We start from the raw sequence: 27,617 nt of genomic DNA on the forward strand, positions 1-27,617 counted from the left end.
CCAGGGCTAGGAAAGGCTCGGTTCACCTTCACAGAGGAGCCGAGTGTCAGGTCCTGAGGAAGTGGGGGTGAAGGAAGAAGGCCTACCTGGCTGACCCACCGGGCAGCTCCGTCCACTAAGGACACACACGGCACGTGTTCATTTGGCGAGGCCACACAAGTCCAGCTGCTTCCACCCAGAGCTCCCAGTGGACAGAGGCCTAAACGGGGCATTTCTCGGAGGGGGTCAGGGCGGTGGAAAGTCTCTCTCACTCCGTCCACTTCTCACTCTGCGCTTAGCCAGGGTGACTCTCTGCGGCTCCTTTGTCTCCCCTTGTCCAGCCCCCTTTGGGGCCTTCGGAGCACAGCCAGTGGAAGCTGAGCATCTGGGAGACAGTGACCTAGCCCACTGGGTTCAGCTCATTTCCTGTTAACACTGAAAGGCCATAGAGCCAAGTTTTCACGGTCCTTTATTTCACAAACCAGTTTTGACTCTTCAGAATTCACTTCCTGGGCTAGAGGCACCATTTAGGACAGGGAAAGGGGGCCCCCCAGAATGGAGCTGCCATGTCACAGGCTGACGAAGTCTGTCTATTGAAAGTTCTGGTCAGAGCCGACCTCCAGCTCAGCCGGGTCCAAGGGTTTGGTCCCTTTCACCCTGGACTGTGGTGCCTCTACCAGGGGACTCCCCAGGCACAGTGGCCAGCTCGAGCTGTGCTTCCTGGAGAGGGGAGTCTCCAGGAACTGGCCCCTTCCAGGACAGAGGTGGACAATGGGAACCAGACCCCCCCCCCCAAGATTACTGGCTGTGGTGTAACTTCAGGGGGGCAGAGCTTGGACCCATCATCCATCATCAACTCTGAGACATCAGCAATTACAAAACATTGTTTTATTTAACACACATGTTAAACTATGACAGGTTATGGATGCAAGACACCCCAATTAGAATTGATGAAATACAGTATCTAAATGTGTTACAAGAAGGAATTAAACTATGGTTGATTCATATAATGAAAGGCTGTGCCACTATTAAATGTGTAAAAAGAAAGAGTAGTTGATAACAGTAAAAGATGCTCACACATTATGTGTTTTTTTTAAAAGCAAATTATAAAACTATTATGGTTTTGAACAACAAGAAAATCTGTATAAAATATTTTGAAAATCTGTTTGAAGACACCCGATAACTGCCAAAACAGAGAAGACTTTCTTGAGGAGCGAAGATCCCAGAAAGAAGGGACGTGGTTTTCCTTTTGAGATATTTAGCGATTAGTATGATGTTTTAGTCAGCTCAGCAGCCATAACAAAATACCACAGACTGGGCAGCTTAAACAAATAGTCTCTCACAGTTCTGGAGGCTGGAAGTCCAAGATCAAGGTGTGGGCAGGATGGGTATCTCCTGAGGCCTCTCTCCTTGGCTTGTAGATGGCCGCCATCTCCCCGTGTCCTCGCATGGCTTTCCTCTGTGTGCAGGGGAGGGGGAGGGGGAGAGGGAGGGAGGGAGGGAGACACACAGTGCAGTCCCTAATACGTGCGGCACACAAGAAGTTGAGACACTGAGCACAGCTTTTGAGTCTCATAGGATGGGGGAGACAATAATTGGGCGGGACCTACTGCAAGATAAACTGGTCGGGGGGCTCTGATAATAACATGGACCTTCAGCTGGAACACTGAAACAACAAAGGAGTGAGGCTGAGGTGTAGATCAATCCTCACAGACTGAAACCCAGCATCCAAACGGCTCACTCCCAAATTGCACCAAGCTGATCTGCTCTCCTGCCCATTGCCAGCCTGAAGCCAGAGGAAATCTCTGGAGGACAGCAGCAGCACCTGGGGCCTCAGGTTAACTAAAATATCTTCATAGACGATATCCAGAACAGAATAAAAATTCACAAAGAGAACCAGAAAACAAATGATCCAAGACCAAGGGAGAAAGTATGTATATATTAGTAATAAATCCACAGGAGAACAGGATATTGGCATTATTAGATAGATTTTTAAATAACTCTAATATGTTCAAGGAAATAGACTATGAGATGGAAATTTTCAGCAGATTAGTGAAATCTATAAAGAAATGGAAATTTGAAAACAAATACAATCACTGAGACTATGAATTCAGTAGATGGGTTTAACAACAGATTAGACATGGTGGAAGAGATTATTATGAACTGGAAGGTAGGTCAGAAGAAAATAGAAGCAGAGGGAGAAGATTGTCCCAAGGATAGGAGAAATAACTTTCAAACCACTGCAAGAACAATGCAACAACAAAACTCAACCAATCTGACAATGTCATAAAAACAGATAAAAGGAAACAATAGAAATAACAGAAGACATTTATGTAGCACTTATGTGACTTGCACTCTCATACCTTCATACACATTAATGGAATGAGGTAGGTACCATTATTGTACCATTTCACAGATATGGAAGCTGAGGCACAAGTTTCACATCCAAGTTTACCTGGTTACTAAAAGCAGCAGAGCAAGGATTCAAGCAAAGGCAATTATACCAGCTCTACAACAAGAAAGTAGAATAGAGCATACAAAATAAGATAGTAAGAATAAGTAAAGATCAGCAATCATACTAGATATGTATGGATTAAATTGTTCTATTTAAAACAGTGGCTCCCTACGTGGGTCAAAAAAATACAACTATGTTTTCTTCTACTGTAGAGTAGAGAAAGGGTAAAAATAAAAGGCAAAAATGCTATAGCTTATAACAGTTTTCATATCAGATAAAATACATTTCAAACTGCAAAGCATTAAATGGACAATGAGAGATATATTACATTAGTAATGGGTCCATGCCACCAAGAAGCAGGTAGAAAAATGCAAATAGGGTCTGACTCTGTTTTTTTTTATGTTTAACAGCTGACATTTTTAAAGCCTCATCCCTGCCTCTTTTCTTTCTTCCCCACATCTTAGCAGGCAGATAAAGACTGAGCGCTGCCTCCTTTGGTACCGGTGGGAAATTCAAACCACTCAAGCACCTGCCCATGCATGCAGAAACCCTCACCATGGCCCCGCCCTAGCACAACAGAAGCCCCAAGTGCATCTCCTTTCCTGGCTCTCAAGCCATTTTCAGACCAGCTTGGGAGGCCTGCACTGCTCTCCCTAGAAAGCCTCCTTATGTGAGGGATGAACATTTCCATACCCTCTTGGTGTGTGTGTGTGTGTTGTCACCAGTCTTGACAACTGGACCAAACTTTGGGTGAGGGTCCCTCTTCTTTCTGAAAGGTGTCACAATGACAAAGACTAAGTAAGCATATAGAAGATCTGAATAACATAATCAATAAGCTCATGATAATGCATAGAGAGAGAAAGAATTTGGAAACCAATGAAAAATTTATGTAATATTTTTAATCACCTGTGGAATATTTACAAAGTTTGAGCACATATTAGGTCTTTAAGAAAACCTCATTAAATTGTAAGAAGCAAAATCATACAGAGGGCGAGTTCTGCCTAGGAGGTAGAAAGCTGGAATGATCATTACCCCCATCTAAAAACAAGAAAAGCTGGACAACCTCAAAATCATAACTTTTCCTAAACCTATCAGAAAGCTGGGATTTTGGCCTCCTTGTCTTTAAGTTTTGGGTCCTCTCCCTAATCTGCCTGCTATTATTAAGCTTTCAGAGTCTCAGACAGTTGCTTACTTTGTCTTGTTCACACCAGAACTCTCTCCATTTTTGAAGGTTACTTTTCTGAGTATAGCAATCTGAGCTTAGGGACTTCCCTGGTGGCGCAGTGGTTAAGAATCTGCCTGCCAATGCAGGGAACATGGGTTTGATCCCTAGTCTGGGAAGATCCCACATGCCTCAGAGCTACTGAGCCCACGTGCTGCAACTACTGAAGCCCGCTTGCCAAGAGCCCGTGCTCCGCAACAAGAGAAGCCACCGCAATGAGAAGCCCGCGTGCAGCAACGAAGACCCAACCCAGCCAAAAATAAATTAAAAATTTAAGAAAAAAAAAAGAAATCTGAGCTTAAAGCCTTTAAAGGTATCATTTCACTGTCCTTATTGTCAGAATACATCCTGGGCCCAGCCCCTTGGAGGTCTTCTGTCTCTGGAGAGGAAACAGGATCACTGAATAAGTTCCACCCCAAGATCCAAGGACATGAGGCCTGCATCAATGTGGACCTGGACCAGGGCAACAGCAAGCCCTACCAGCCATGCCCCGTTCCAGGACAGTCAGTGCCAAGAAGCAAGCTGGAGGGGCCCATCACAGTGAGGGGAGAGAGGACCAAGAGGCTGGAGAGAGCCTCTTCCCGAGGTGCACAGGGGAGGCCTGGCATTCAAGGCGGAGAAAAACCCTCCAGCAAACCATCCTCCACCCTCAGCACGAGGCCATGCCAGAGGAATTTGAGGTCAGTGGACACTAACGGTAACCACGGCAACCACAAAACCCAGAGCCAGTCAGCCCCTAGCCTGCCTGACCCCTGCAATGGCAGCCAAACAGAAGAAGAGGAGGAATGTCAATTTCCAGATATAAATACTGCTAACCTCAGTCTCTACTGCCCTAAAGACAATATCTGGCTTTCAGTAAGTAATTACAAGACACAAAAAAGAAGAAAAAACCCCCCACAATCAAGACATGAAAATCAACAGAACCAGACTCAGATGTGACTCAAATGCTGGGATTGTCTGACAGGATTTATGTTAAGGCTGTAGTGGGAAAGATAACATGAAGAAAAGGGCGGGGAGACTTTCAGCACAGAGACGGAGACTCTGAGGAAGAGGCCAGTGGAAATGCTGGAAGTAAAAACAGAGTAACAGAGGTGAAGAATGCCTTCAACAGGCTCACGAGTAGACTCAGCACAGATGAGGAGAGAATCATGAGCTTCAAGATAAGACTGTGGAAATTACCCAGACTAAACAAAGAGGAAAGGTGGACCCCCACCCCGCCAACAGAGCAGAGCAAATGGAAGCCCTGGAATAATTTCCAGTGGTCTAACACATGTGTAATCGGAGTCACAGAAGGAGAGGAGAGAGTGGGCAGGAGAAATGTTGGAAAAAATAATGGCTACACATTTTCTAAAAATAAAGACACCACAGCACAGATCCAAATTCAGAGGATTTAAATATATACATTTAATAATATATATAATAAATATACAAAAGGCACAACAAGACACAGCATATTCAAGCGATGAAAACCAAAGATAAGGAAGACACCTCGAAGGCAGAGAGAGGGGAAAAAAGACACGTTACGTGCACAGGAACAAGGATCAGAATCACAGCACACCTGATGCAGAAACGATGCAAGCCGAAGACAATGAGGACGAGGACACGCTGCCTCCACACACACGACGCTCAGGTCTCTATACTCAGCAAACCAGCCTTCAGAAGCCAAGGAGAGACTTCTGGTGCGGACAGGACACAACCCTCCGAGGACTCTGAAAGGTCAGGAACAGCAGGCAGCTTTGAGAGCAGACCCAAAACTTAGAGACCTGATGGGGTGACTTTCCAAGTGTTCCTCCTCTTTCATCGGCCAGCTTCGACCAGAGGGAGACCCCAGTGTGGGATTACATACCAATGCAGGTGTCAAAACCTCCAAGAGAAAGCCTCTCTCTCTGGCCAGAGGAAAGGAGACGCTGCGAGCCAAAGCATGTGAGTGAACCCAGGTTTTGGTTGGTTGGTCGGTTGGCTGGTTTTGTGCTTTTTACTCACCGGATCCTGTCCTGAAGGGACCCCGATCCTGGAGCTGCACTGTGGCTGCTGACCAGGCACCCCAAACCTCAGGAGAAAACCCATCCCTCTGGCCACAGAAAACGGGAAAAGGGGTCCTGTGGTCCAGAGAGCGTCAGGGATCCTTCATTTTATCCCTCTTCCCTCCCTGCCTGGCCCTCAGGCAGCCCCAGTCACATGACCCCACCGGCCCCTCCCCTAGGGAGGCGGGGCCTCTCCACTGACCGCCTCCCGGCCCCAAAGAAGGGTCAGAGGTCCACACAACTACCCGAAGGTTGTGGGTCCTCACCAGCTATACTGGCAGGGTCTGGGAACATCCTAGAAACGGAGCTCACACCCGTCAGGCCAGGGAGATGATGCACAGGCCTGACTGGGCTGAAGGTACCTCCGTGAGAGCCGCCCCAGGATGCGGGGATGGTGTCACCAGTCTGGCCAACGGAAACGTGGGCATCACCGGCATCCAACCGCTTAGAATAAGAAACGTCCCTGGCGTTCTAGAGCAATCTTCCCGACGTCCCTGGACCAGCAGCACCCACGTCTGCTGGAAACGCGTTACAAGCGCACACTCTGGGGCCCCTCCCGGACCCGCTGGCTCGGAAACTCCGGGGTGGGGCCCCTCCATCTGGGTTTTATGAGCCTTCCAGGGGGTTCCGACGCAGCTCAAGCTTGAGAACCCCTGGTGGACAGCGGTGCTGCTCAGATGGGACGCTGTAGACAAATCGTCAGGGAATCTTGGCGAAACGCAGGTTCTGACTCGGCAGGTCCTGGGTAGGGACTGACGTTCTGCAGGCCTGTCGAGCTCCCAGGTGATGCCGGTCTACTAAAACCTGGGCCGCGCCATGAGGAGCAAGCCCCGAGGGCAGTGGTTCTCAGCCTCGGCTGTGCATTAGAACCACCTGGAGATGTTGGGAAAAACCCACCTGTGAAATGAGACCCATGAGGTGGGTGTGGCTGGGAGTGCGGGCTGGCACTGGCAAGCGCCGTGAGCAGCCGAGGTGCAGGCCCGCTGCTGCGGAGGAAAGGCCTGGGCTCCCAGAAACGGGGGTGTCGGTGGGCCTGTTACGTGAGCCTGCGCCCCTCCCCTCCAGCTGAGCTCAGGACACTCCCTGCACAGAGCCAGGGAGAAATGCATGGGCAAAGCGCCTCGGCGGCTGTCCTCTGCAGACCGGGGAGGCTGCCGTGGGGCGGGGTCACCCGATCTCCCTGGGGATGAGGGGCCCTGGCGTGGTGGTACCAGATGTCAGTACTTAACGCTAGAGACAGACGCAGAGCAAATAATCATGGAAGGAGAGGAATCAGAATTTTTTGAACCGATGGCAGGGACCCTGGGAATGAAACTGATGCACAGCTGCTAAACTAGCAGGCAGGATAATTCTAGGTCTTTTGGTCAAGCCCCAACCCGTCACCGTAACGGGGGTCCCTGGCTCCTCCCAGCAGCTTCCGGGACTGGTGAGGAAGGAGCCTGCAATTCAGCCACAGGTGAGACCAGCAAGTGGCTCTCAGGGCTTCCTCAGAGGGACCGAGGACCATTTTCAAGGGTCACTGTGTCCTGGAGCAAAGGAAAGCCCCTGACCCTCAGGGGTTACTACACACCAGCTCTGAAGAGGCCCGGTCAGCCACTGAGGTCCACCGGCCAGAGTGGGCTTGTGGAGGCCGGATGAGAATGGGTCTCACCCCGAGTCTCGCTCACCGTGGGCCCGTGGGAGCCAGGGGCCCAGAATGTGTAGCGGGAACAAGCACACTTAGCGCCCCATGGAGTCTCCCGACTTGTGCTCGGGGCCGGAGCGGAGGCCACACCGTACAAGGGCCCCGTGGAAGCCCGCGGAGCCCTACCCCCTGCTGCGGGAGGCGGACCAGAGGCGCCACATCCCCCGAGGGAGTGCTGCAGGTCAGGACACCCCCCAGGCTCGAACGCAAGGCTCCCTGCCTGTGACTAGCTGGACTGTGTCCCCCAGGTTCACAAGCCAGAGCCCTAATCCCAGCATCTCAGAACGTGCAGAATGCGGAGAGAGGACCTTTAATGAGGTAATGAAGTTAAAACGAGGTCGCTGGGTGGGTCCTAATCCAACCTGACCGGGTCCTTACGAGGAGAGACGAGGACACAGACACACACGGGACGAGCACGCGGGGGCACGGGGAGGGGACGGCTGTCCACATGCCCAGGAGGCCTCGGGAGGGACAGCCCTGCGACCCCTGGGCCTCGGACTCCCAGCCTCCAGACTGTGAGACGATACATGTCTGTTGTTTAAGCCCCAAGTCTGCGGTGCTTGTCATGGTGACCTGAGCAGATACCCCACGGCCAACTGAACCCCCTCTGTGGCTGTTACAGAGCAGACGGGTCCTGAAGAACGGCTGTGGCTCACAGCCAGGGCCCTGGGGTCGCAGCTCCTGGCACCCAGGCCCTGCTCTCTTCTCCCGACCCCGCCGGCCGAGGTCGCCAGCCGGCGGGTGCCTGCACAGGCTGGGAGAGCAGAGCGCCTCCACGCTGACCTCGGCCAAGCGACCTTCTGGTCCGGTCATCCGCAGCGCACTCCGACATCCCTGGAGGCGGTGGGCCTGGTGCACAGGAGGCGGGGGCAGCCCAGATGCTCAGCTAGGACCAGTGGGGCCCAGGGTGGGGGAGGAAGCGGCCTCGGCTCAGGGCACGTGACCCTGGTGCCCCGCTCGGGGAGAGGGGCGGGAACGTGGAGTCAGGGTCACCAGGGCCTGGGGGACCCTGAGCAGGGGGAGAGGGTGAGGGAGCTGGCCCGGCTCTGACGCTGGACCTACGGCCACCACGCTCTGGAGCCCAGGACCGCGGGGTCAGAGCCGCCGAGCGGGTGGGCTCCTGATGAGCTGGCACAACCTCTCCGTCCCTTGGGCAGGTGGCGCCCGGACCCTCTGGGGAAAGGGGCCGGCTCCCCCAAGCAGCCATCCAGCTTCACTCCCACCACGGTTTCCCCTCGCGAGAAGCCGGGTCCTGGGGTGCGGCTTTGAGCCGCTCGGTCCCGGGCGTGGGTTGTTCCTCCTCCCGGGGGTGGCCAGAGGGGCCAGCAGTGCCCGCCGCCCCCTTCCTGTCACCGTCAGCAGTCCTGTCACTGAAGGCAAGTTCCTGTGCCCAACACACACTGAGGCCAAGCCAACCAAAACATTGCAGTTTGGAGCAGAGAAGGGCCCAGCAAGGAGACGGGCTCAAAAAACCCCTGGGCTTTAGCGTGGGAGAAGTCTGTTGCTGGTCACTTGCTTCAAACAGGAGAGCCAAGGACTCCGAGCGCAAAGGTACAGCTGCTTCCCCTGCAGCCCTCTGTACCTGATCCCAGCGCTGCAGCAGGGACAAACGGCGGGGCCGATCCCCGCCGGCCGCGTGTTGGGAGGGAGGCTGCTCGTTCACACCGATGGGTGCAGAAGCCCCTCTTTACCCGGACAGTCCCCCTGTCCTCACTCCCCAAGCAATCACGTCCACACCGCCCAGAAATGAAACACAAGGAACGCAAAGCATAGTCAACAAAAGCGTGTATTAATCTGCTGGCTGGAAACTGGTTAAAGATTAAGGCACTCAGGCTCATGGTCTCCTTGAGGTTACAGTTTTGGCTGCTCTTAGTACCATCTCAGAAGCTCACGGCTACAGTGACGCTCCCGAGGCGGGCCCCGTGCTGTGTGGGAGGACGGCGCCCGCTCTAACAACTCGCGCTAACAACCCGGCTCTGCTTTCAGCTCGGCAGCCTCAAGTCAAGAGAGTGACTTTACATCCACACCAACTACCATGTTAATACAAAGTTCACTGAAGTCTATCACAAAGTTTCTTTTATGAACAAACAGTAGAAAGTAAAAATTTGCAAACTGTTATAAAATACTTAGGAATGTTTCATAATACTTTCACTGCTATCAAATGCCCAAGAAACCAGAGAAATAAGACTAAAGAGTTTGTTAAAGGTTGTTTGTGAAACTTAAAGGTAGAATTGTTAAACAGATCTGTGTAGCTAACGAGGCACGTGCAACTGTTTGACGACATGTCCTTTGATCACTGGGTCCGCACGAACTCACTCACTTCATGTGCTTGTTCACCCACCTCCCCAAAGCTCAATGGTTTTCACATTCAAAGCAATTTGGCAACTAGGACTATTTTCAGATTTAAGAAAGGCTGTTCACGGTGACTCCACGGTCTGCTGTCCCTGCCAGGAAGCGCTCAGACCATTTACTGCAGTCATGCATCTTGATCTGGAAGAAAAGGAACCACCACGTGCGGCCACTGAAGGAAGTTCCCAGAACACGGCCGAGACAAAGGAGCAGGCCGGGAGCTCAGGTTGTCGGCCAAGCAGGACAACCGCCAGCATCTGTCGTGCGTGGAGATCCCATCAGCGGCCCCGCGGAGCCTGGCCAGTGCAGGCCACTGCCTGCCGAGGGCGGACCTCCGGTCACCTGCGAGCCCTAGGTGACCATCGCAGATGGTAGGGAAGGTCTGATTCAGGAGACTCCGCCCCTGGGGCCTGAGGCCTGTGGTCAACGGGGCGGGAAAGGAGGCAGGCAAAGCCTCTTAGACACGCCCCCCTGCCATCCACACACCAGCACCTGACCAACTACTGCCCTTCAGAGAGGTTTTATAATTCAAACTTTTATTGGAAAAATATCTTGATGTTCCAGTAAAGAGACACACTAAAAAATCATCCCCTAAGTGGCCTGAACTTTGACAGTAAAGCTTTTTGGTGGAATCTTTTAGGTGGGAGAATAAAATCCAAGAATTATTAAAAAAAAAAAAAAAAAAAAAAGACGTAGGGTGAGTTTAACTACCGCTCAATGCTATTCGGTATAGTCAAGGTCAGAAAGCAAACCCTCGTCCGACTGCGTCCTGTACCCCGAGGTCAATGGCAAGTCGTCTGTGCTTTTCTGGGGAAATGACAGGGGCTGGAGGGTGGCCCCAAGATGGACTGCAGACGCCCCACTTCCTGCGTGTGGAGCTGCACAGGCCCGGACGCAGGGAGACGGTCTGCACTGGCTCGCAGACGGAGCAGAGGCCTGGGATGTGCAGTTTCCTCCCCAAATGAACAACAGAAAAGCCCTGACAGTCTTAATGTCTCAAGTGACTAAATACAGAAATGAGAGAAGAGGGAACAGAAGCTCCCAGGCCTGGGCCTGGAGGGCAGCTTCCCTCCCCAGGGTCGGAGGCGGACGGGGCAGCGGGTCCCTGCTGACCCACAGCCCGAGGAAAGGCGTGGAGACCGCTCGCCGTGCCACGAAGTGCATCTCAGTTGTTCTCGAATCTAGCATATGGGTTTTCTTCTCTAAACAAACCTGAAAACAAAACGGGCCTGATTAGAAATGCACTCAGCCAAAAGGAAACGAGGGTCAGAAAGCAGCACGTGGTGTCTTCTATGAAGATTTACTGAGGCCAAAAGGAAGACGGGTACGCTAAGCAGGCTCAAACACTACCCTTAACCTTTCGCGAAAGGCGCACCACAGGTGACTTTAAAACTGAAGTGGAATTTACTGGAAACGGTATTTCTAAGAAACACAGATCCTAAGAAATAAACACTTGTTTGCTGATTCTCTCTAAATTATACAGAAGAAAACAAAACCAAACCACCTTACTTTAGATGTTCTTATAAATGCTGATTAATTTTCAGAATTAAGGCCACACAAAGAAGGTGACCGTCAGTTTAACTGTGAAGGAGCTAAGTACCCAAAGACTCGGAGTTTTCTCTCTGCATTGTGGAAACACACCCTCTCCCCTCTTTAAACATCTGGTCTGTACACGCCAACTATCCGGAGCTACTGCAACACATCTACTTACACAGGGTTTTGGGGGGCGGGGGACAATGGGGGAAAGGTAAGGGCAGAGGGGAGAATGCCCTTCTGTCAGAGGAACAGGGCGAGCTTAGCCTGGGGCGGGGAAGAGCTCAGCCTGGGCCGGGAAGCGCTCAGCCTGGCGGTGGGGCGGAGCACACAGTTGGTTTTGGGTAAAAAACTATCATGTGCCAAATACCAAATACGAGCAGTCTTGTTAAGGCCCTGTTGGGAAAACAAAAACCCAAAAAACCCCCCAGATCCTGGCTCTACTTCTAGTTTAGAGGGAAAAACAGACATAAACTGCTTTGTGATAAAGAAACCAAAGGCCTTCTAAACTCAAGAGATGGTTTCGTCTGCAGTGCATTTGGTGTTAATAAGGCCAAGCACCTCCCTCCCGCTCCCACCAGGAGCTCGAAGGTTCCCCACAGCTGAGGGTTCCTCCTTCCCAAGTCCAGGCCACTCAAAGGGCTTTACACAAAGGGCACAAGGTAATTCTTTCAGTGCAATTAAAGGGCAACTGACCAGCTCCAAATAGGAACACAGCGAATCCGTGACTGTTCCAGAAAAGGCCTCGTGCAGGCCAGGCAGAGCAAAGGTCCAGGATCCCATCACTACCTGTGCTGTGTTGTGTGTGTGTGTGTGTGTGTGTGTACACGCACACGAGCACACAACCATCCTGTCTTTTATTTCCATTAATGTTAATCAGATGCCAAAGCTCCAGGATCCCATCACTATCTGTGCTATGTTGTGTGTGTGTGTGTGTGTGTGTGTGTGTACACGCACACAAGCACACAACCATCTTGTCTTTTATTTACATTAATGTTAATCAGATGCCCAAAAGCTCCTTTCCATGATTTCCAAATTTCGTTGGAAACCAAGTGCCAGGGAGCAGAAAACACCAATGATATCGGTGGTTTGAAAATCAGTACAGAGCCAGCTAAACACAGGAGCAGGTTCAATGATCTCAAACACCGAAAAAATAGTTCCCCCACCGAAAACCTCACCAAACAAAAACCCAGAACAGAACCAGGACACAGCTCCCGGGAAACAAGCGGTCCAAGGCCTCAGTGTGGCTACTGCCGACTCGGTCAGGAGGCGGACCAGGAGCAACTCCAGCACAAGGGAGAAGGCGGGCAAAGCCCCGCAGGTAAGGGACTCACCCCACCGTAGGGCAAACAAGACCACAAGGTGGGAAAGGGCGACAGCACTTCACCAGCAAACAGGTGCCAGGAAGGCCGGCAGAGGCAGAAACACTCGTAGGCCTCGTCTTACGAGAAGCCGCTCCCGGTGCAGCCCTCACCCTACAGCAGAGCCCGCCGGGCGCTGGACGTGGCCAAGACGGCCAGGCCAGCTCCTGCCAATGGAAATGGAGAGCCAGGCGATTCTCACCATATTTCCTTCTGATTTCATCATGTCTTGACTTCATCTCTGCTCTCCTAGAAAACACAGAAATCTCGTTCAGCAGCAAATTACAGTGTAAATTTCTTGTGTGTGTGTGTGTGTGTGTGTGTCTGCGGGGCTTGCGGGATCTTAGTTCCCTGACCAGGGATCAAAGCCGGGCCCCCTGCAGTGGAAGCGCAGAGCTCTAACCATTGGACCGCCAGGGAAGTCCCCACAGTGTAATTCCAACGGCTGTGCCTTTCACTCCCTGTGGCCTCCGGGAGCCAGAGCCGGGTGGTGGCGGCTCTGACGTGGCCACGGCCACACTCCCACCAGGACGGACAGGGTGCTGAGCACGGACCCCTTCATTTCAAGAAAAGCAATTCCAATACCCTGTACTGTGATTGAGGACATTTTTTTCCGTATGAAAACGAACCAATCAGCAAAGATCTTACGCTTGGTTCTGAAGATGGTTAGGAACACGCAGGAGCCTCGGCCCCAGCAGCTGCGGGCTGACAAGCCCCCCAGCCCCACCGCGCGCACGCCAAAGGGCTCCGGAACCTGGGACGCACGGTCACCAGAGCACTAGTCACACAAAAAGCCCGGTTTGGGCTCGGACAGACAGGAGACCCCAGTCAGAAGCCTTCCTCCTGCTGAGCCCCCACGGGCTCAGAACCGGACGGGCCCCGAACCCCGGGCTGGCAGCCACCAGCCAGGTCCCTGCCACGCGGCTTCCCACCCTCCACGCCACCACCGAGAAGCCCCCTCGGACGCCCAACACGGTCCTGACTTTTCCACGTGGAGAAAGCTGGGACCGAGTAACCGCCCCGGTCGCGGGGCCTCACCGCTCCTCCTGGCGGACCCGGCGCTCCTCGCGCTCCCGAGCGGCCCTCTCCTCGCTCTTATCCGGCCGCCGGCTCCGCCGCTTCCCATAGCAGCAGCAGCAGCAGCAGCAGCAGGCGACGCCCAGCAGCAGGGCGCCCCCCAGCACCGACAGGGCGATGATCAGGGCCTCGAAGTTCACTGCCAACGCAAAGGCGCAGAGTCAGGGCCCCGCTCAGGCCCCGCCCCCTCCGGGGGGGGGCGGGGACGAACGACGACACCCCCACCTTCCTCAGCCTGCTGCTGTGACTTTGTCACCATTTCCATCAACCTGAAGCAACAGGTAGCTTTTCTCATCACCTGATGCTGAAAGGCTGTTTCCAACCTGAGAACAGTTAACAAAACCAGGAAGAAAGAGAAGCTCCGCGGTGCACTCAGCTGCTACGACACTTGACTCAATCTCGCGGAATCGGATGCTAAGCCCGACGCGGCTTCCGTGATTATCTAAGTCAAAGCCCAGAGCCTCCCATCTGCTGCCAACAGGACACACGTCTGCCCGCACGGGCTGAGCACCAGCTGGAGCCACGGCCCAGGCCAACGCCCGCGGGCTGGAAAACGGTGACTGTGACTTCCCGTCCAGACCAAACGCACTCAGAACAAGTTGCAATTCTTTCCAACTTCTCTTGAGGATTTACAAATTAAAACCAGTCAGTCGGTACTTTTCCACTCCATTCAAGCCAGAGCCCATCACAGGACAGGCTGACACCTTCCCGTTAGCACAGCCCCGCCCTGGACAGCAGCGCAACCCTCACAGGACGGCCCCCTGCCACACACAGCTCGTAAGCTCTGGTGCCACTGGTTTCTTGGTTGGGGGGTGGGGGGTGGGCTGGGGTCCGGAAGGTGAGAGCTCTTCCTTGGGTCAGGAAGGGGAGGGAGACACCAGTGCCCCGCTGCCCCCAGCCCCCCTCAGGCTGCCAGTGTGACAGCACTCGCTCTGCCTTCTGAGCTTTGAATCATGTGGTTTTTCCTCCTCTGTCCTGTTCTGGAAGTGCCAGAATTGCAAGATACAGTAGTAACAGGAGACCCCCACAGGCAGACGGCGTAACTTTTTGACTAGAGAACTCGAGAACAATCAACTTTATTTTTATTTATTTTTTAAAATAAATTTATTTTATTTATTTATTTTTGGCTGCGTTGGGTCTTCGTTGCTACACGTGGACTTTCTCTAGTTGTGGCGAGCGGGGGCTACTCTTCATTGTGGTGCGCGGGCTTCTCACTGTGGTGGCTTCTCTTGTTGTGGAGCATGGGATCTAGGCGCATGGGCTTCAGTAGTTGTGGCGCACAGGCTCAGTAGTTGTGGCTCAAGGGCCCTAGAGCACAGCCTCAGTAGTTGTGGTGCATAGGGTTAGTTGCTCCGCTGCATGTGGGATCTTGCCGGACCAGGGACTGAACCCGTGTCCCCTGTGTTGGCAGGCGGATTCTTAACCACTGTGCCACCAGGGAAGTCCCGAGAACAATCAACTTTAAAAACCGGCGAGGGACTTTCCTGGTGGCGCAGTGGTTAAGAATCCGCCTCCCAATGCAGGGGACGTGGGTTTGATTCCTGGTCAGGGAACTAGATCCCACATGCTGCAACTAAGAGTCTGCATGCCACAACTACGGCGCCTGTGAGCCACAACTAAGGAGCCCACGTGCCACAACTAAGGAGCCCGTCTGCCACAACTAAGACCTGGTGCCACCAAAATAAATAAATAAAATAAAATTTAAAAAAAAACCAAAAAAAACAAAACCCCGTGAGACCAATGAGACAGCTGGCTCTAAAATACACCTACCCCCACAAGAGCTTTTCTGATTAGCAGCTAAACCATTATAAAACGGAAACAGAAATCCCACCATGATGGGAAACAAAACTATGGGCTTCTTTCCGAGAAATCTACTCTAGGACGTACTAGACCTGAACGGAGAGAGACACCCGTTCCCAGACGGGGGTTCAACCGGTAAAGATCTTGCTGTTCTCCAACTGAACGTGTGTGTGTGTGTGTGTGTGTGTGTGTGTGTGTGTGTGTATTTTTGTTTGTTTTTTGGCTGAGCTGTGCAGCATGTGGGATCTTAGTTCCCCAACCAGGGATCGAACCCAGGTCCCCTGCAGTAGAAGTGCAGTCTTAACCACTGAACCACCATGGAAATCCCCTGAACATATATATTTAAGGTCATTACAATCACAACCCCAAAACAATTTTGCCTAGAACTGGTTAAGATGATTCTACAGTTACTTGTAAGAATAAAAGCACCTGTGGCACAGGGCTGAGTTAGTGTGAGGTGCTGCCCTGACGGGGTGGACCAAGAGGGTCTCCAGTGGCCTGACCGCAAGGCCCCACCCGCTCGGCTCCTGTGGATGAGGTCCCAGCTCCCTGCAGGCCCGAGGAATAAACCCGACAAGGCCAACGCACCTTCTCTCAGGAACCGGGGGCACTGCACCCTCCCGTTACTACAAAGCCTGCCCTCCCGCGCCCCTGCTCACCCCCCGTGAGCCCATGTGCCCCCACGCTGCCTGGAGCGGCATCAACTGGGGCAGCCACTCTTGAGAAACGTGTGGCCAACCGACTAAGGCTAGACATGAAAGGGGTACCACTCAGCAGTCTGCTCCTAAGCGCACGCCCAGGGCGGTGGGCGTCTGTGTCCAGCCCACGCGGGAGCACACGGCAGCCGCACACAGCCCGGTGTCCACCAGTGCACCGCAGCAGTCGCCCACGGTGTCCTGAGGGACAGGCGAGCGCCGGACGTGGTCCGTGTGTTTGGCTGAGTGGCGATAACCTGCAGACTCACGTGAAAATTCACTGAGTACACGGGCATTTGTATATGCACAAGTGTACATGCATGTGTGCACGCATGTGTCTGTACTTGCACGTGTGTACGTGTGCGTGTCCTCTGGAGTCTGGGGCCCGGAGAGAGGGAGCGAGGGCTCACGTGTGCACTGTGTTAGAGTCATGCTTCAGTTTAAAAGCATTTTAACAGTTAAGGCCCCATATGCCGATGGTTGGTTCCCTGGTGCGGGAGCCGTCTGTGCGGAACAGATGGGGAGGGAAGGTTCCACGGAGGAGGCAGCCGCTAACATGGAAGCAGACGGCCGTGTGGCCCAAGGAGCCTTTCTGGAGTGAGGGCAGCAGAGGGAACGGCCAGCTGGAAGGACGTGACGGGTGTGTCTGCACATGTACACACACCCATACACACACACTCCCACAGACACAAACTTCTGGGTTCCCTGGGTTTCAGCTGGTGAAATCAGAAGTGAGTCATTTCAGATGGAGGCTGACAGATTCTGAGATGGAAATCAATTAGAAAAAAGACAGATAAAACAGATCATCACAATTCTCTGCGAGAGCACTGGCTCCTATGACCTGTAGCCAGGCGGCCTCTCGATGGCCCCAAACCTGAAGCCATAAAGGAAAGGATTAATAAGCCCAACTCATAAAAATGAGTTCCACGTGGCAACACACACCACAAACCAATTTAAAAGGCCACCTAGGAAACAACCTGGGTCTCCCCTAGGGCTCACTTCCCTCGGAGAAAGAGCACCACTGAGACAGGTGCTGACGCGCCACCCGCGTGGCCCCGGGGCGTGGGGAGCCGCCTGCAGAGCAGAGCCAAGGCCGCGGCCTTCAGGGCAGCCTCCAGACCCGGGCTGCCACGTTCCCAGACGCCACCGCTCGCGCCGGCCTCCCCACCTCCCCGCTTCTGGCAGCTTACAGTAACTGAGCACAGCCAGAATTTTCAAAACGGCCCTGGTTTTGCAAGAAGCCAATGAGAACAGCGACTTACCCCAGCACACGCCCCAGCGCGCAGAGCTCAGCTTGCAGAGGGAGCTGGGCGGCAGGATTTTGGTCACCGGGTAGTCCAAGCACGCCTTGTCAGTGTTGCACCAAAGACACTGCAAGAGGCGATGACAGGGCATCAGACGCGTAAACGCTGAAGGGCAGACGGGCCAGGGTCCGACCTGCACCAGCCCCGCCAGCCACAATGCTGTTCCCCGTCGGCCCCGGGTCCGACCTGCACCAGCCCCGCCAGCCACAATGCTGCTCCCCCTCGGCCCCCTTCCCAACACTGGCTCGACGCCGCCAACCCACCAAGGCCCTCCTCACTCAAACCTCTTCCACCAGGCGCCCTGCCTGCCTCGCAGACTCCTTGCTGATCCCCGCCCGGGGCCTCTGCGTGGCCTGCTCCTCCCGCCTGGACGCTCCCCTCCCTTCCGAGGCACCACCTTCTAACGCCCAGAGCACCCAGGCGGCAGCCGCCTGCAGGAAGGCAGGCCTTTGCGCCCTTCTCCACGTCCCCCTGCAGGAGGGACCGAGCCGGGCATGGTTGGGGTGGTGGCCACGCATGGTTATCACCCTGTAAAGATCCTAATTTGATCTCTAGGACTGGACCGAGAGGTCTGTCTTATTGCTGGCTGTCTTAAAGATGATGCAACTAAAGCGCAAGGGCATCTGCCCAGAACCGCAGAGCTGGAGAAAACCTGGCAGGTGTGCCTGAGTCTCTGGAACGCACGGCAGAGACCTGGCCAGCACACCAGCCGAGGGGCCCAGAGCCGGGCAGGCACTGGCGCAGATGGGAGCTTTGGGTCAACCTAACAACCCGCCCAGGTCAGCACATTCAGGATATTTTCAAGCTTGACGGTAAAGATTTTACTAAGTTTTTTTCTTTGAGGTTTTAACAGGATGGAAAAGTCATGGTATGTTTTGGTCCCAAGTTAGGGCGAAAATCTATTACAAAAAAATGTTTTAGTGAAACCTGGGGCCCCAGTGCCACTGACACAGTGTCCACTTTGGTGTCTTGTGTTCAAAATGACAAACAGCAGGGAGGCCCTCTTCATTTTGGCCGTTTCAGAATACCTTCCACTCCAGTGGTTCTTTCCTGGCTTAACAATTTCTGGGAAATCCACCATTTTCAAACAGCTCAAGTTTTAAACACCTAATTTTCCATTTTTCCATGACAGTTCTACCGAAAGCCGTATGAGCTCACTAGGAGGATAAGTTCTCTTTGTGGTGGTGTCGTGGCTGTTTGCCACTCTTGTTTTTTAGATTAATGAGGTACACGCACGCGGTGAACAACGCAGGGGCGCCAGCAGATCCTTCCGGAAGCCCGTGTGCTTTAAGAATTCACACGCGGCGGGGTCTACCCTGGCCCTGGCTTTCCTCTGCACTTCTGACCTCACCTGTCTGGGTTCAGAGTGGGGGTCAGGCCTTCAGAGGAGGTGTGCACCCCGCTGTGGTCTGGGCACCCCCCAACCCCACACAACGAGGGAGAGCACGGGCACTCCAGCTCGCGGCCCCCTCAGCACTGCGTGAGCCCGGCGGGGGGCCGGGAGGGCTCCGAGCACACCCGCCGCGTCTCGGGGCCCGTCTGTAAGACACGAGGCCTCCAAGGTGGAGTGAGCCCCGTGGGAAAGCCCTGGGCACAGGTCAACAGTCGCAGACGAGGGGCTAAACGTGCTCCCACCCTGCTGCCGGGCACCTCTGCTCACGCCTGCGGGCCCCGGGAGCTCACACAAGTTCCGGGCTGTGTGAAACTTACGTGTTTTATTTCAGGAGTCGAAGTAGCATGTGAACAACACTCAAGTGGTGTGTGCAGCTTTCACGAGACGCTTTAATATGCCTGAGAAAGGCTGTTAAGAGCCATCATGAAAAATACCTCCACAAACCCCAGACCACAGAACCCTGAACACACACAAGCGGCCCTGGAGTCAGAGACAGCGGGTCTGCTTCTGGATCACGTGCTGACCCTGTGCTACTTACAGAGACGTTTTTCAGGCACTCTTCACAGGTTCTGTTTGTGTTCTGAGAACAACCTGCAGGGGAAAGAACAAACATCACTGAGAATCCTGCGGCATCGATGTGGGGAGGGGGAGGGCAAGTGGCGCTCAGAACCCGGAGACGGACGGCCCCTCCCGCGCAAGCCTTCAAGGCACAGACTGAGCCTCTACCAGCAGGGCCCTGGGAGGACACGCAAGCAGCACGCATGTGGTCCTGACCCCAGGGGTCTCCTGGGAGAGGAGACGGTGCCGCCCAGCAAGGCCGGCCGCCTGCCTCTCACCTGCGTGGTCGCACACCGCTGACCGGCTCGTCAGCAGACACCCCGGAACCAGAGGCCACGGCGATGCCGGGCCAGACTCAAGCCGGGCCGCGGCCCTCTCGCCGGCCGGTCCCAACCCTGCGGAGCAGCCTCTGCACCCCCGGGCGCTCTTCCCTGCGCAGGCGCTGCGGGAAGGGCTCACACCCCGGGCAGCCGGCAGCTCTGGGACGCAAGCTAAGCAGAAGCGAAGAGCTGGTGCACGAATAAAGGATTCCAACCCACCATCAAGCAGCCGCTCTCCACCCCACGCCGCCCCTTAAGACACGCACACGCTTGGAAGAGGCCTGAGCACACCCCATCAGCCAGCAGGAAAGGCACGTGAGAATCGCGGTCAGGCCCCACTTCACACCCACCGGAACGGCTGCATTACAAAGACTGACGACGCTAACGGTGGTGAGGACGGGGGCTCAGCGGCTCGAAAACAAACACGTGCTCCTCCGAGACCTGGCAATTCCACTCTCGCTCTCGTACCCAAGACAAACCAGAACACACGTGCACAGGGACACCTGCACAGGGGGGCTGATGGCAACTTTACGCAGAGGAACACCTGAGAGCTGAAAGTGGCCCAGATGTCCAGGCGCCCCGCACGCCCCTCGGCCTCCCCACTGGTCCTGAGAGCTGCCAGCTGGCTCCCTGGCCGAGGCCTCTGCGCGGCCCGCTCCTCCTGCCTGGACGGAGGACGCGACCCTCCCCGGGACCACCTCCTCCTAACACGCTGCACCCAGGGGGCAAGGGGACAGAGGTCGCTGGAGGATGGACAGGGAAACTGGCCCAGTCCTACAGTGGGACACTCTTCAGCCCTAAAAAGAAGTGCGCCGTCTACGCCACACGTGATGACTCTACAGATGACCTGGGCTGGGGGAAGCCTCCCGCAAAGGCCCGCAGCGCAGGGCTCGGGGATGGGTGAGGCTCATCTTCGGGGGCGGGGGGGAGGAGGATGGGCTGGGTGGGGCCCCAAACTCCTGGAGAGGCCAGTTCTGAGGCTTGTAGGAGGTCAGGGTCTCACAGGTGTAACTCACTGGATGGCGCGCGTAGGATTCCTGCATTTCACCGTATGTAATCTTGAGCTCAAAAGGAGGAGGAAACGAACGTTGAGCTCTCGGTGACGACGTGCACGGGGAGGAGCTGGGGGGGGTGGGGCGTGCGCGTCTGTAACTTCAAAACGTGACAGACCCAGTGGTGGGCAGAGGGGTGCTCACTGCCCAGGTCTCTCAGCTTCCCTCTACTTTCCAAGACTTGCCTAATAAAATGCACGGGAAAAGAGCTTTAGCTTTAAGTTACGATTGTATTCATGTTTGCTAAGCAGGACCCATACAGTAAACTGCTACTTTGAAAGAGTTGGAGAGTTCTTCTCTTCAACAGTCTTCTACGTTCCATTTTTAAAAACCAAAATCCTATTTTATCTGAAATGAAAGCTCATTCTGTCACAACATACCATTCTACGGCAGTCATTATTAACTAGTACCCTCCTCAGAGCCTCTAGTGGCATGCTGCTTGTTTTGTGTTCAAGCTGATCCTAAACTGCTTTACTCCCTCGGCCCCAGGAAGGCAGAGCCAGTTGGCGGCCCCCGAAATACCTCCACTTCTCAGAGCACTGCCGAGAGGGGCCCCGGGGCCCTGTGCACCGGCAGGAGGGAACAGCCCCGAGGACGGTTTCACTCACAAGCCGGATTCCTAGTTGTGTCCACCAAGGGGCTGAGAGAGGACGGCACACATGTTGCCAGGCCTTTGGTCTCCAGCCACTGTCCCCACTAAAAGGAAACGGGCAGAACAACAACGCCAGAACCGGGGCAGAGAAAGGGCAACACCAGCCTTGGACAGCTTGCTGAGCCAGAAAGTGGCACAAGGACACAGAAGCCAGCGTGGAGGGGGTCCTCCTTGCCAAAGTGGCACAACTTAACATCAGAGTGAATGACAGTAATGGACTCTCACCTCCCGAACGTCCATGATTTCACACGGACACAGAATAAACACAGAGAAGGACAACTAGCCAAGAGTCTCCGTCGCAGTAAACAGGGACGCCAAGACCACTGCGCCGTTTGCGGAGGGACAAGATGTTATGCACGGTCTCAGAGCACCCCCCGCCCCGGTTTAATTATACTTGTGAATAGAAAATGGCACCTGAAAAGTGACTGGAGATATCACCAAGACAACCTGTGACAAGACAACGGCACAAAGTGACAGCAGGTGCCTCTGAGGGGTGCAGGAAGGACAGTCACCCAGTGGCTGAATCCTCCCCAAATGCATCCGAATCAAATCAGAGGAAACCAGACAGGACCACAAAGGGGCCTCTGAGCACAAGGACAGGCTGAGGAGCTATTGCAGGGGAACAGAGGTTGAGAGACATGACACCTAAAAGCAACACGCCAGCCCGGGGTCAGAGGACCGAGGACGCTATTGAGGTCGCTGGTGATCTGTGTGCACAGTCGTGTGTTAAATCAAGGGTCCGGGATCGTACCAATGGTCACTGTGCAGACTTGACCGTCACCTTCTGGCTACGTCCTTCTTAGGAGATACACCCTGGCGAATTTAGGGTAAATGGCCACATCACAACTTGCTCTCAAACGGTTTGGTGACAACAGTAACAGGCAGCGACTTCCCTGGTGGTCCACTGGTTAAGACTCAGCGCTTTCACCGCGGAGGCCCGGGTTCAATCCCTGGTCAGGGAACTAAGATCCCACAAGCCGCCAGGCACGGCCAAAAGAAACAGAAACAAGCAGATACAGACAAGGAGCAGTAAAGCAAATATGGCAAAGGCTGTAAGAACAGAAAAGGACTCAGGAGTTCACTGTACCATTTATTCCTTCAACTTTTTCTGCTAAAGCGTTGGGCAGGGAGGTATGGTGGGGACCTGCACGACGCCTACCACACCCCCTCTTGAGTCCTTCTGAAGCACTGTTAAGAGAGGCCCCAGGGAGCAGGTGATGAAGCGTGGGAATTTTTTCTCAGGCGTCTCCAATTTAAAAGTCTGTGTGATAACTGGTCTTGCGTGAACTAGCAGACCTCGGCTCCAAGATACACACCATAAACCCGTCCACCCTGGGGTCTCTGGGTCACAGGCCAGATGAGTCAACAGAGAGGCCCGGGAGGGGAAGGGCCAGGAAGACGGGCTCGCCCTCCTCCTGCTCCTAGCATGACCCGGAACCAGGCAGGTTCTCAACCCAGAAACGCCAATGTTAAACAGCCCTCCCAAAGTCAGTTCAGAGCCGAGAGAAGGTCGTTCCCTCCTCGCCCTTGAAAACAGCAGGGTGTTTTGCGCAGTAAGACAGGGAAATACGTTAACCATTTGCAGCTGCTTCAGAGACTGGGCGTCAGCAGTCACTCACTGGATCTTATCTCATCCCGGAAACAGAAAACTGTGCTGAAAGCCAGAGACATGTAAACATCTGGCCTGAGTTTCCGAGGTCTAACGCTGAATGTCACTGTTCTGACTTCGGAGGGCCCGTGGCCGGGACTCTTCAGCTTGCACTCTCCTTACCAGTGACTAGAGAACCTTAAGTCTCATGCTCTTGGGAAACTAAGTTAAAAAAAAAAAAGGTTCTCAGGACACACTAACCCATGATATATTTGAGTTCTTTCCTAAAGTTTCGGGTGAGTCACTGCTTAAGCACAAAAGGACACACACTAGTGCGTGTAAAGAGGTATGTTTTTAAAAAACAAGGAAATGAGTTAAGTATATTTACCGTGGAACACAACAGGCCAAAGGGCTGCATTCGGCAGTGCCCTCAGCAGTGGAAAAGCCCCAGAACCGGGCACTATGGCCATGCCGCATGGTGACAGGGCACAGAGAGTGCCTGCGCTGTCAATTTCATGTGAGAAACGAGGCAGAAAGTTCATCTAGACAAAAAGTCCTGGCTGTCCTACCACCTCAGCAGAAAAGGGGGAGTGAGGAGGGCAGAGGGCAAAGGCTCGGACCCACGCACACACCCAATGCCCCGAAACCTGCCTGGAAGCCCCAGTTCTCAGCAGCAGGACCGCTGTAAGGAGACCCCGCCCCCAGCTACCCTGGCCACCACCAGCTCCTCTGGATCCCTCTGTTTAGGACAAGACTGAGGTCCCTTTAGGGGCTGCCTTCCCTCTAGATGTAAAGACGAAACTCTGGGGTGGAGTCTGACCCCACACACAATTAAAGTGGGGTCCAAAGCCCATGAAACTTCTTTAATTCAATGAACTTCCCTCTGAAAGTCTTCAACACCTTGTCGGTTCCTAACGTCTCCCCCCACCCAAGCGCACAGTACAGAAGACAGACGTTAGACATGGCTAGGTTTGGACTGGTATGATGGTCTCTGAATTCACACACCCGTAATGGTTAATTTTATCTGTCAACTTGACTGGGCTAAGGGATGCCCAGAGAGCTGGTAAAACACTTTGTTTCTTTCTATCTTTTTTTAAGATTTTTTTTTTTTTTTGTGGCCTTGCCGCGCAGCTTGCAGGATCTTAGTTCCCCAACCAAGGACGGAACCTGAGCCCCCGGCAATGAAAGCGCAGAGTCCTAACCACTGGACTGCCAGGGAATTCCCAAAACACTGTTTCTGGTAGTGTCCGTGAGGGTGTTTCCAGAAGAGACGAGCATGAGTTGGTGGATGGATGAAAGCACCTGGCCCTCTCCAAGGTGGGTGGGCATCACCTAGCCAATCGAGGGCCCGAACAGAACAGAAAGGCAAGGAAGGAGAGTCTGCTCTTCGTGTGAGAGCTGAGACGTCCCCCTCCCCCTGCCCTTGGGCCTTCAGCCTTAGACTGGGCCGTATCCCCCTGGCTCCCACTGCCTGGCCTTGAGGTGTGGCCTGGACTACACGCCAGCTCTCCGGGAAAGCTGACGGCAGCTCGTGGGGCTCCTCGGCCCCTCGGTCACGTGATCCAGTCCCTCATAATAACTCTTTCTCGATGGCTACGTATATCCTGTTGGTTCGGCTTCTCTATAGAGTAATTTTTCCTAATACACACAGCATCCTTGCGAGAAAAACAGTCTCTTAAACAGTGTAGTCACGTTCCTATAGCATGACAAGCGGTAAAAGCTCACAGCAAGCCCAGGCTCAGTGCGGCTAAAAGAAGAGCCACTTTTCTCCTGAAATACTAGGGTGAGAGTCCAGTTTCACTCCCAAACTGTCACAGGACATGCCCACTCAGCCCACAGGGGTCTCTGTCCTTAAGTCCAGGGCTAGGGAGGGGTGAAAAGCTGGCAGTCAAACACACCTGGGGCGTTTCCTGACACACCCACTCTAACAATACACACCCGCGGCCACCAAGGAGAGGTTCTCCGCTGACTGAGGACTCTTGGCTCTCAGCCACCCAGTTTGGTAAAAAAGCACTCACACCACATTTGTGCTGAACAATCCATCTGGACCGAAAGTTCCCTATGCTGTGCCACCCGACTGCTGCATTAACGAGTAATATCACAAACGTACACACAAGTACGCTCAGAAGGCAATTAGAAAAAACTCAAGCAGTCCTGCCCTGGAACCGACACCCCATGAGGTCACAAAGAGGAAAGGTGCTTTGCTGTGCTAAACAGAAGATGACGACGCCGCAACTAACTGGCGCTGAGAAAACCCCCGGCCCCTCAGGCTGACCCAGGTCGCTTAGGCCACCGGCCCGAGGCTCAATTCCCCACACTAGTGACCATGCGGGGATGCCACACACAGCAGCCAGATCAAACGCTCCCAAGATTCCCAGCAGCCTGCAGACCACCTACAGGAAGCCACCCTCCAGCACCAGCGCTTCTGGAACTGCTGGGCTCTTAGGTCATGCACTCCCCTAATCCCCCCCAACTCTAACTGCCGTTTCCTGGTCAGGCCCCCCAGGAACTCGTCGCCTCCACGTGTCGGTCACCACCGTGGGCCCAGCACCTGGCACAGGTAGTTACTTACTGAGAACAGAGGGGATCGCCTAGCAAGGCCGCCCACCTGCCCACGCAGCGCGGGCCTGGAGAGCCCAGGAACCAGCGGCAGGGCGGGCTCAGCCCAAGCACCGGCCGCTGTCCCTGGAGCTCCTCGGAGTGGCCTACTCCGCACGGTGGCGGGTGTAGGGGCCGCATACAGGCCTCCTCGAAGAGAGCAGGGCCCCCAACATACCAGCCGCGCCCGCACAAGGGCCCGGCCCCTGGACTCCGGCCGCCGACCCGCTGTGGGACAAGCGAGCTCCCCAGCTCTGCTTTCGACCCCGAGTCCACACCCGAGACGGCTCTTTCCGAGGGTCGTGGCGTCGCTTCACTCGGCCAGGCCGACGCCGCCGTCCCGGACCACCCCGCCTGCTGAGCCAGGACAAAGAGCCGGCCCGCCGCCGTCCCCGAGCCCCGCCGCCCCAGGCCGCGGGCCGACACTCGGGTGGCCCCCCGGCCGCAGACCGCGCGGGCCCGGAGCACCGACCCAGAGCGGCTGCGACCCCCAGCCCTCCGCCCCCCTTGACCCCGACACCGCGCCCCCCGCCCTCCCCCTCCGCCGCGACCCCGCCCCGCACCCCAGCCCCCGAGCCCGCCGGCTGCCCTCACCCTGCGCGGCGGCCTCCGGGAGGAACAGCAGGAACAGCGCGGCGCCGCCGAGGGCCAGTCCCAAGCGCGGCGTCGGCCCGCGGACCCTGCCGGACGCCATGGCTGCTGCTGCCCCGCTGGTCGGTCGTCGTCCTCGTCTGCCGGACGCGCCGCACCTCGGACCTCGGCCAGGCGCCTCCGCCCGGAAGGGCCGCGCGCCGGAGGCGGGAGGGGCGGTGGACTGGCCAGTGCGCAACAGGGGCCCCGCCCTTCGCCGCTCGCGGTCCCGCCTCCCGGCGCGCGGATCAGAGCGCCTGCGCGGCGGGAAGGCGGCGGGCTGCGGGGGGGGGCTCTGAGGCTCAGTGCGCTTGCGCGGCTGGGAGGGGCGCTACGCGACCTTGACCCTAAAGGGGTGGAGGAGGGCTCAGGAAGTGGAGGGGAGGTATTGGTTTCTGGGTTGGTCTCGCCGGCTTCACAGAGCCAGCATGCTGGGCCCTGACCCGCGCCCCGAAGGTCACCTCCCCGGAGTCGGGGGGCGGGAGCAGGCGGGCGGCGGCCGGCTCCTGGGAGGTCTGTTGGACCCCGGCCCCGGACGGCGTCATGGAATGATAAAAACATATACTGCGAGAGTCCAGTTGCTTTCTTTTTAAGATTGTGTTTCCATAGCCAGAGTACAGTGGGGCTTTGGGTATTGTATAGGGAAGTCAGGGATCCATCTCCTAAGCTTCTTGGGGTCACTGGCTTGTGGCTTCCTGGACCAGCCTGGTAAGACCACCTTCCCAGTAGCAGCAGTGCTGGGATCAGGGGTGGGCCGTCCGTCACGGGGGAGGTGTCTGCCATCTTTGACCTAATTCAGGGCCCCAACGTCACTTACTGGGTCGTGTTCCACTGCTGTCCCACACCTACCTCAACTCTGAGGGCTGCGGTGAAATCCGGGCAGTGGGCTTTGCAGTCTAATACGGAATCTAGCTGGCCCCGGCGAGGTAGGTGTGCTGCAGACTGAGCAGAGCGTCCCTCCCTCTCAGCGTGCTGGGATTCAGCGGGGTGGCCTTTAAAATCTTCCATGCTTGCTCTCCCTGAGACGGCCCCAACTGGCTGGAATGTAACTGGCCCTCAACCCCCAGGGTCAGTGTGGAAAGACTTTTCTCGGACAGGAGGACACAGTTGGTTGCAGTGTATTTGTGCCTCTACGATGTGCAGGGGCCAAAGGCAACGTGACCTCATCCTGCCCCGCTGCCAGATGTGGAAAACTGGGCCCAGCAGGGTGCCTGCGGATGGTCATAGGGCCAGGAAAACAGCGCATCAGGACTGTGAGGCTGGCATCCCAGCCCCGCCAGTTCCTACCTACATGGCCTCAGCTTCCGTGCGCTTCAGTGGCACAGCTCAGCTCACGGCACTGC

The 27,617-nt window shown here is 55.0% G+C and overlaps 1 protein-coding gene across 2 annotated transcripts; it reads right to left on the reverse strand.

Annotated features, from left to right (window-relative positions):
* Nucleotides 1-1,033: 1,033 nt before the first annotated feature.
* PTTG1IP (PTTG1 interacting protein) lies at nt 1,034-26,498 on the reverse strand. 2 transcript variants are annotated; one of them, XM_059921705.1, is made up of 6 exons: nt 26,239-26,461; nt 19,415-19,467; nt 17,442-17,550; nt 13,646-13,823; nt 12,810-12,856; nt 9,133-10,925 (listed from the first exon to the last, which is right to left on the reverse strand). In XM_059921705.1, the coding sequence occupies exons 1-6, from the start codon at nt 26,336-26,338 to the stop codon at nt 10,879-10,881; spliced, it is 534 nt and encodes a 177-aa protein (XP_059777688.1). In that variant the 5' UTR covers nt 26,339-26,461; the 3' UTR covers nt 9,133-10,878. The 2 variants fall into 2 exon arrangements, with proteins under 2 accessions (XP_059777689.1, XP_059777688.1); XM_059921706.1 differs by lacking the exons at nt 9,133-10,925; nt 12,810-12,856; nt 13,646-13,823 and adding an exon at nt 1,034-1,438 and having other exon boundaries at nt 26,239-26,498.
* Between the last annotated feature and the right edge of the window lie 1,119 nt (nt 26,499-27,617).

This window comes from Balaenoptera ricei, chromosome 4, assembly GCF_028023285.1.
Source record: "Balaenoptera ricei isolate mBalRic1 chromosome 4, mBalRic1.hap2, whole genome shotgun sequence".
Classification (NCBI taxonomy): domain Eukaryota; kingdom Metazoa; phylum Chordata; class Mammalia; order Artiodactyla; family Balaenopteridae; genus Balaenoptera; species Balaenoptera ricei.

Coding starts and splice junctions, on each gene's coding strand:
- PTTG1IP (XM_059921705.1), bottom strand. CDS start 26,338: ATGGCGTCCGGCAGGGTCCGCGGGCCGACGCCGCGCTTGGGACTGGCC. Junction 17,551..19,414: donor AGTGCCTGAAAAACGTCTCT/GTAAGTAGCACA, acceptor CGCCTCTTGCAG/TGTCTTTGGTGCAACACTGA. Junction 10,926..12,809: donor TGAAATCAGAAGGAAATATG/GTGAGAATCGCC, acceptor TTTTGTTTTCAG/GTTTGTTTAGAGAAGAAAAC.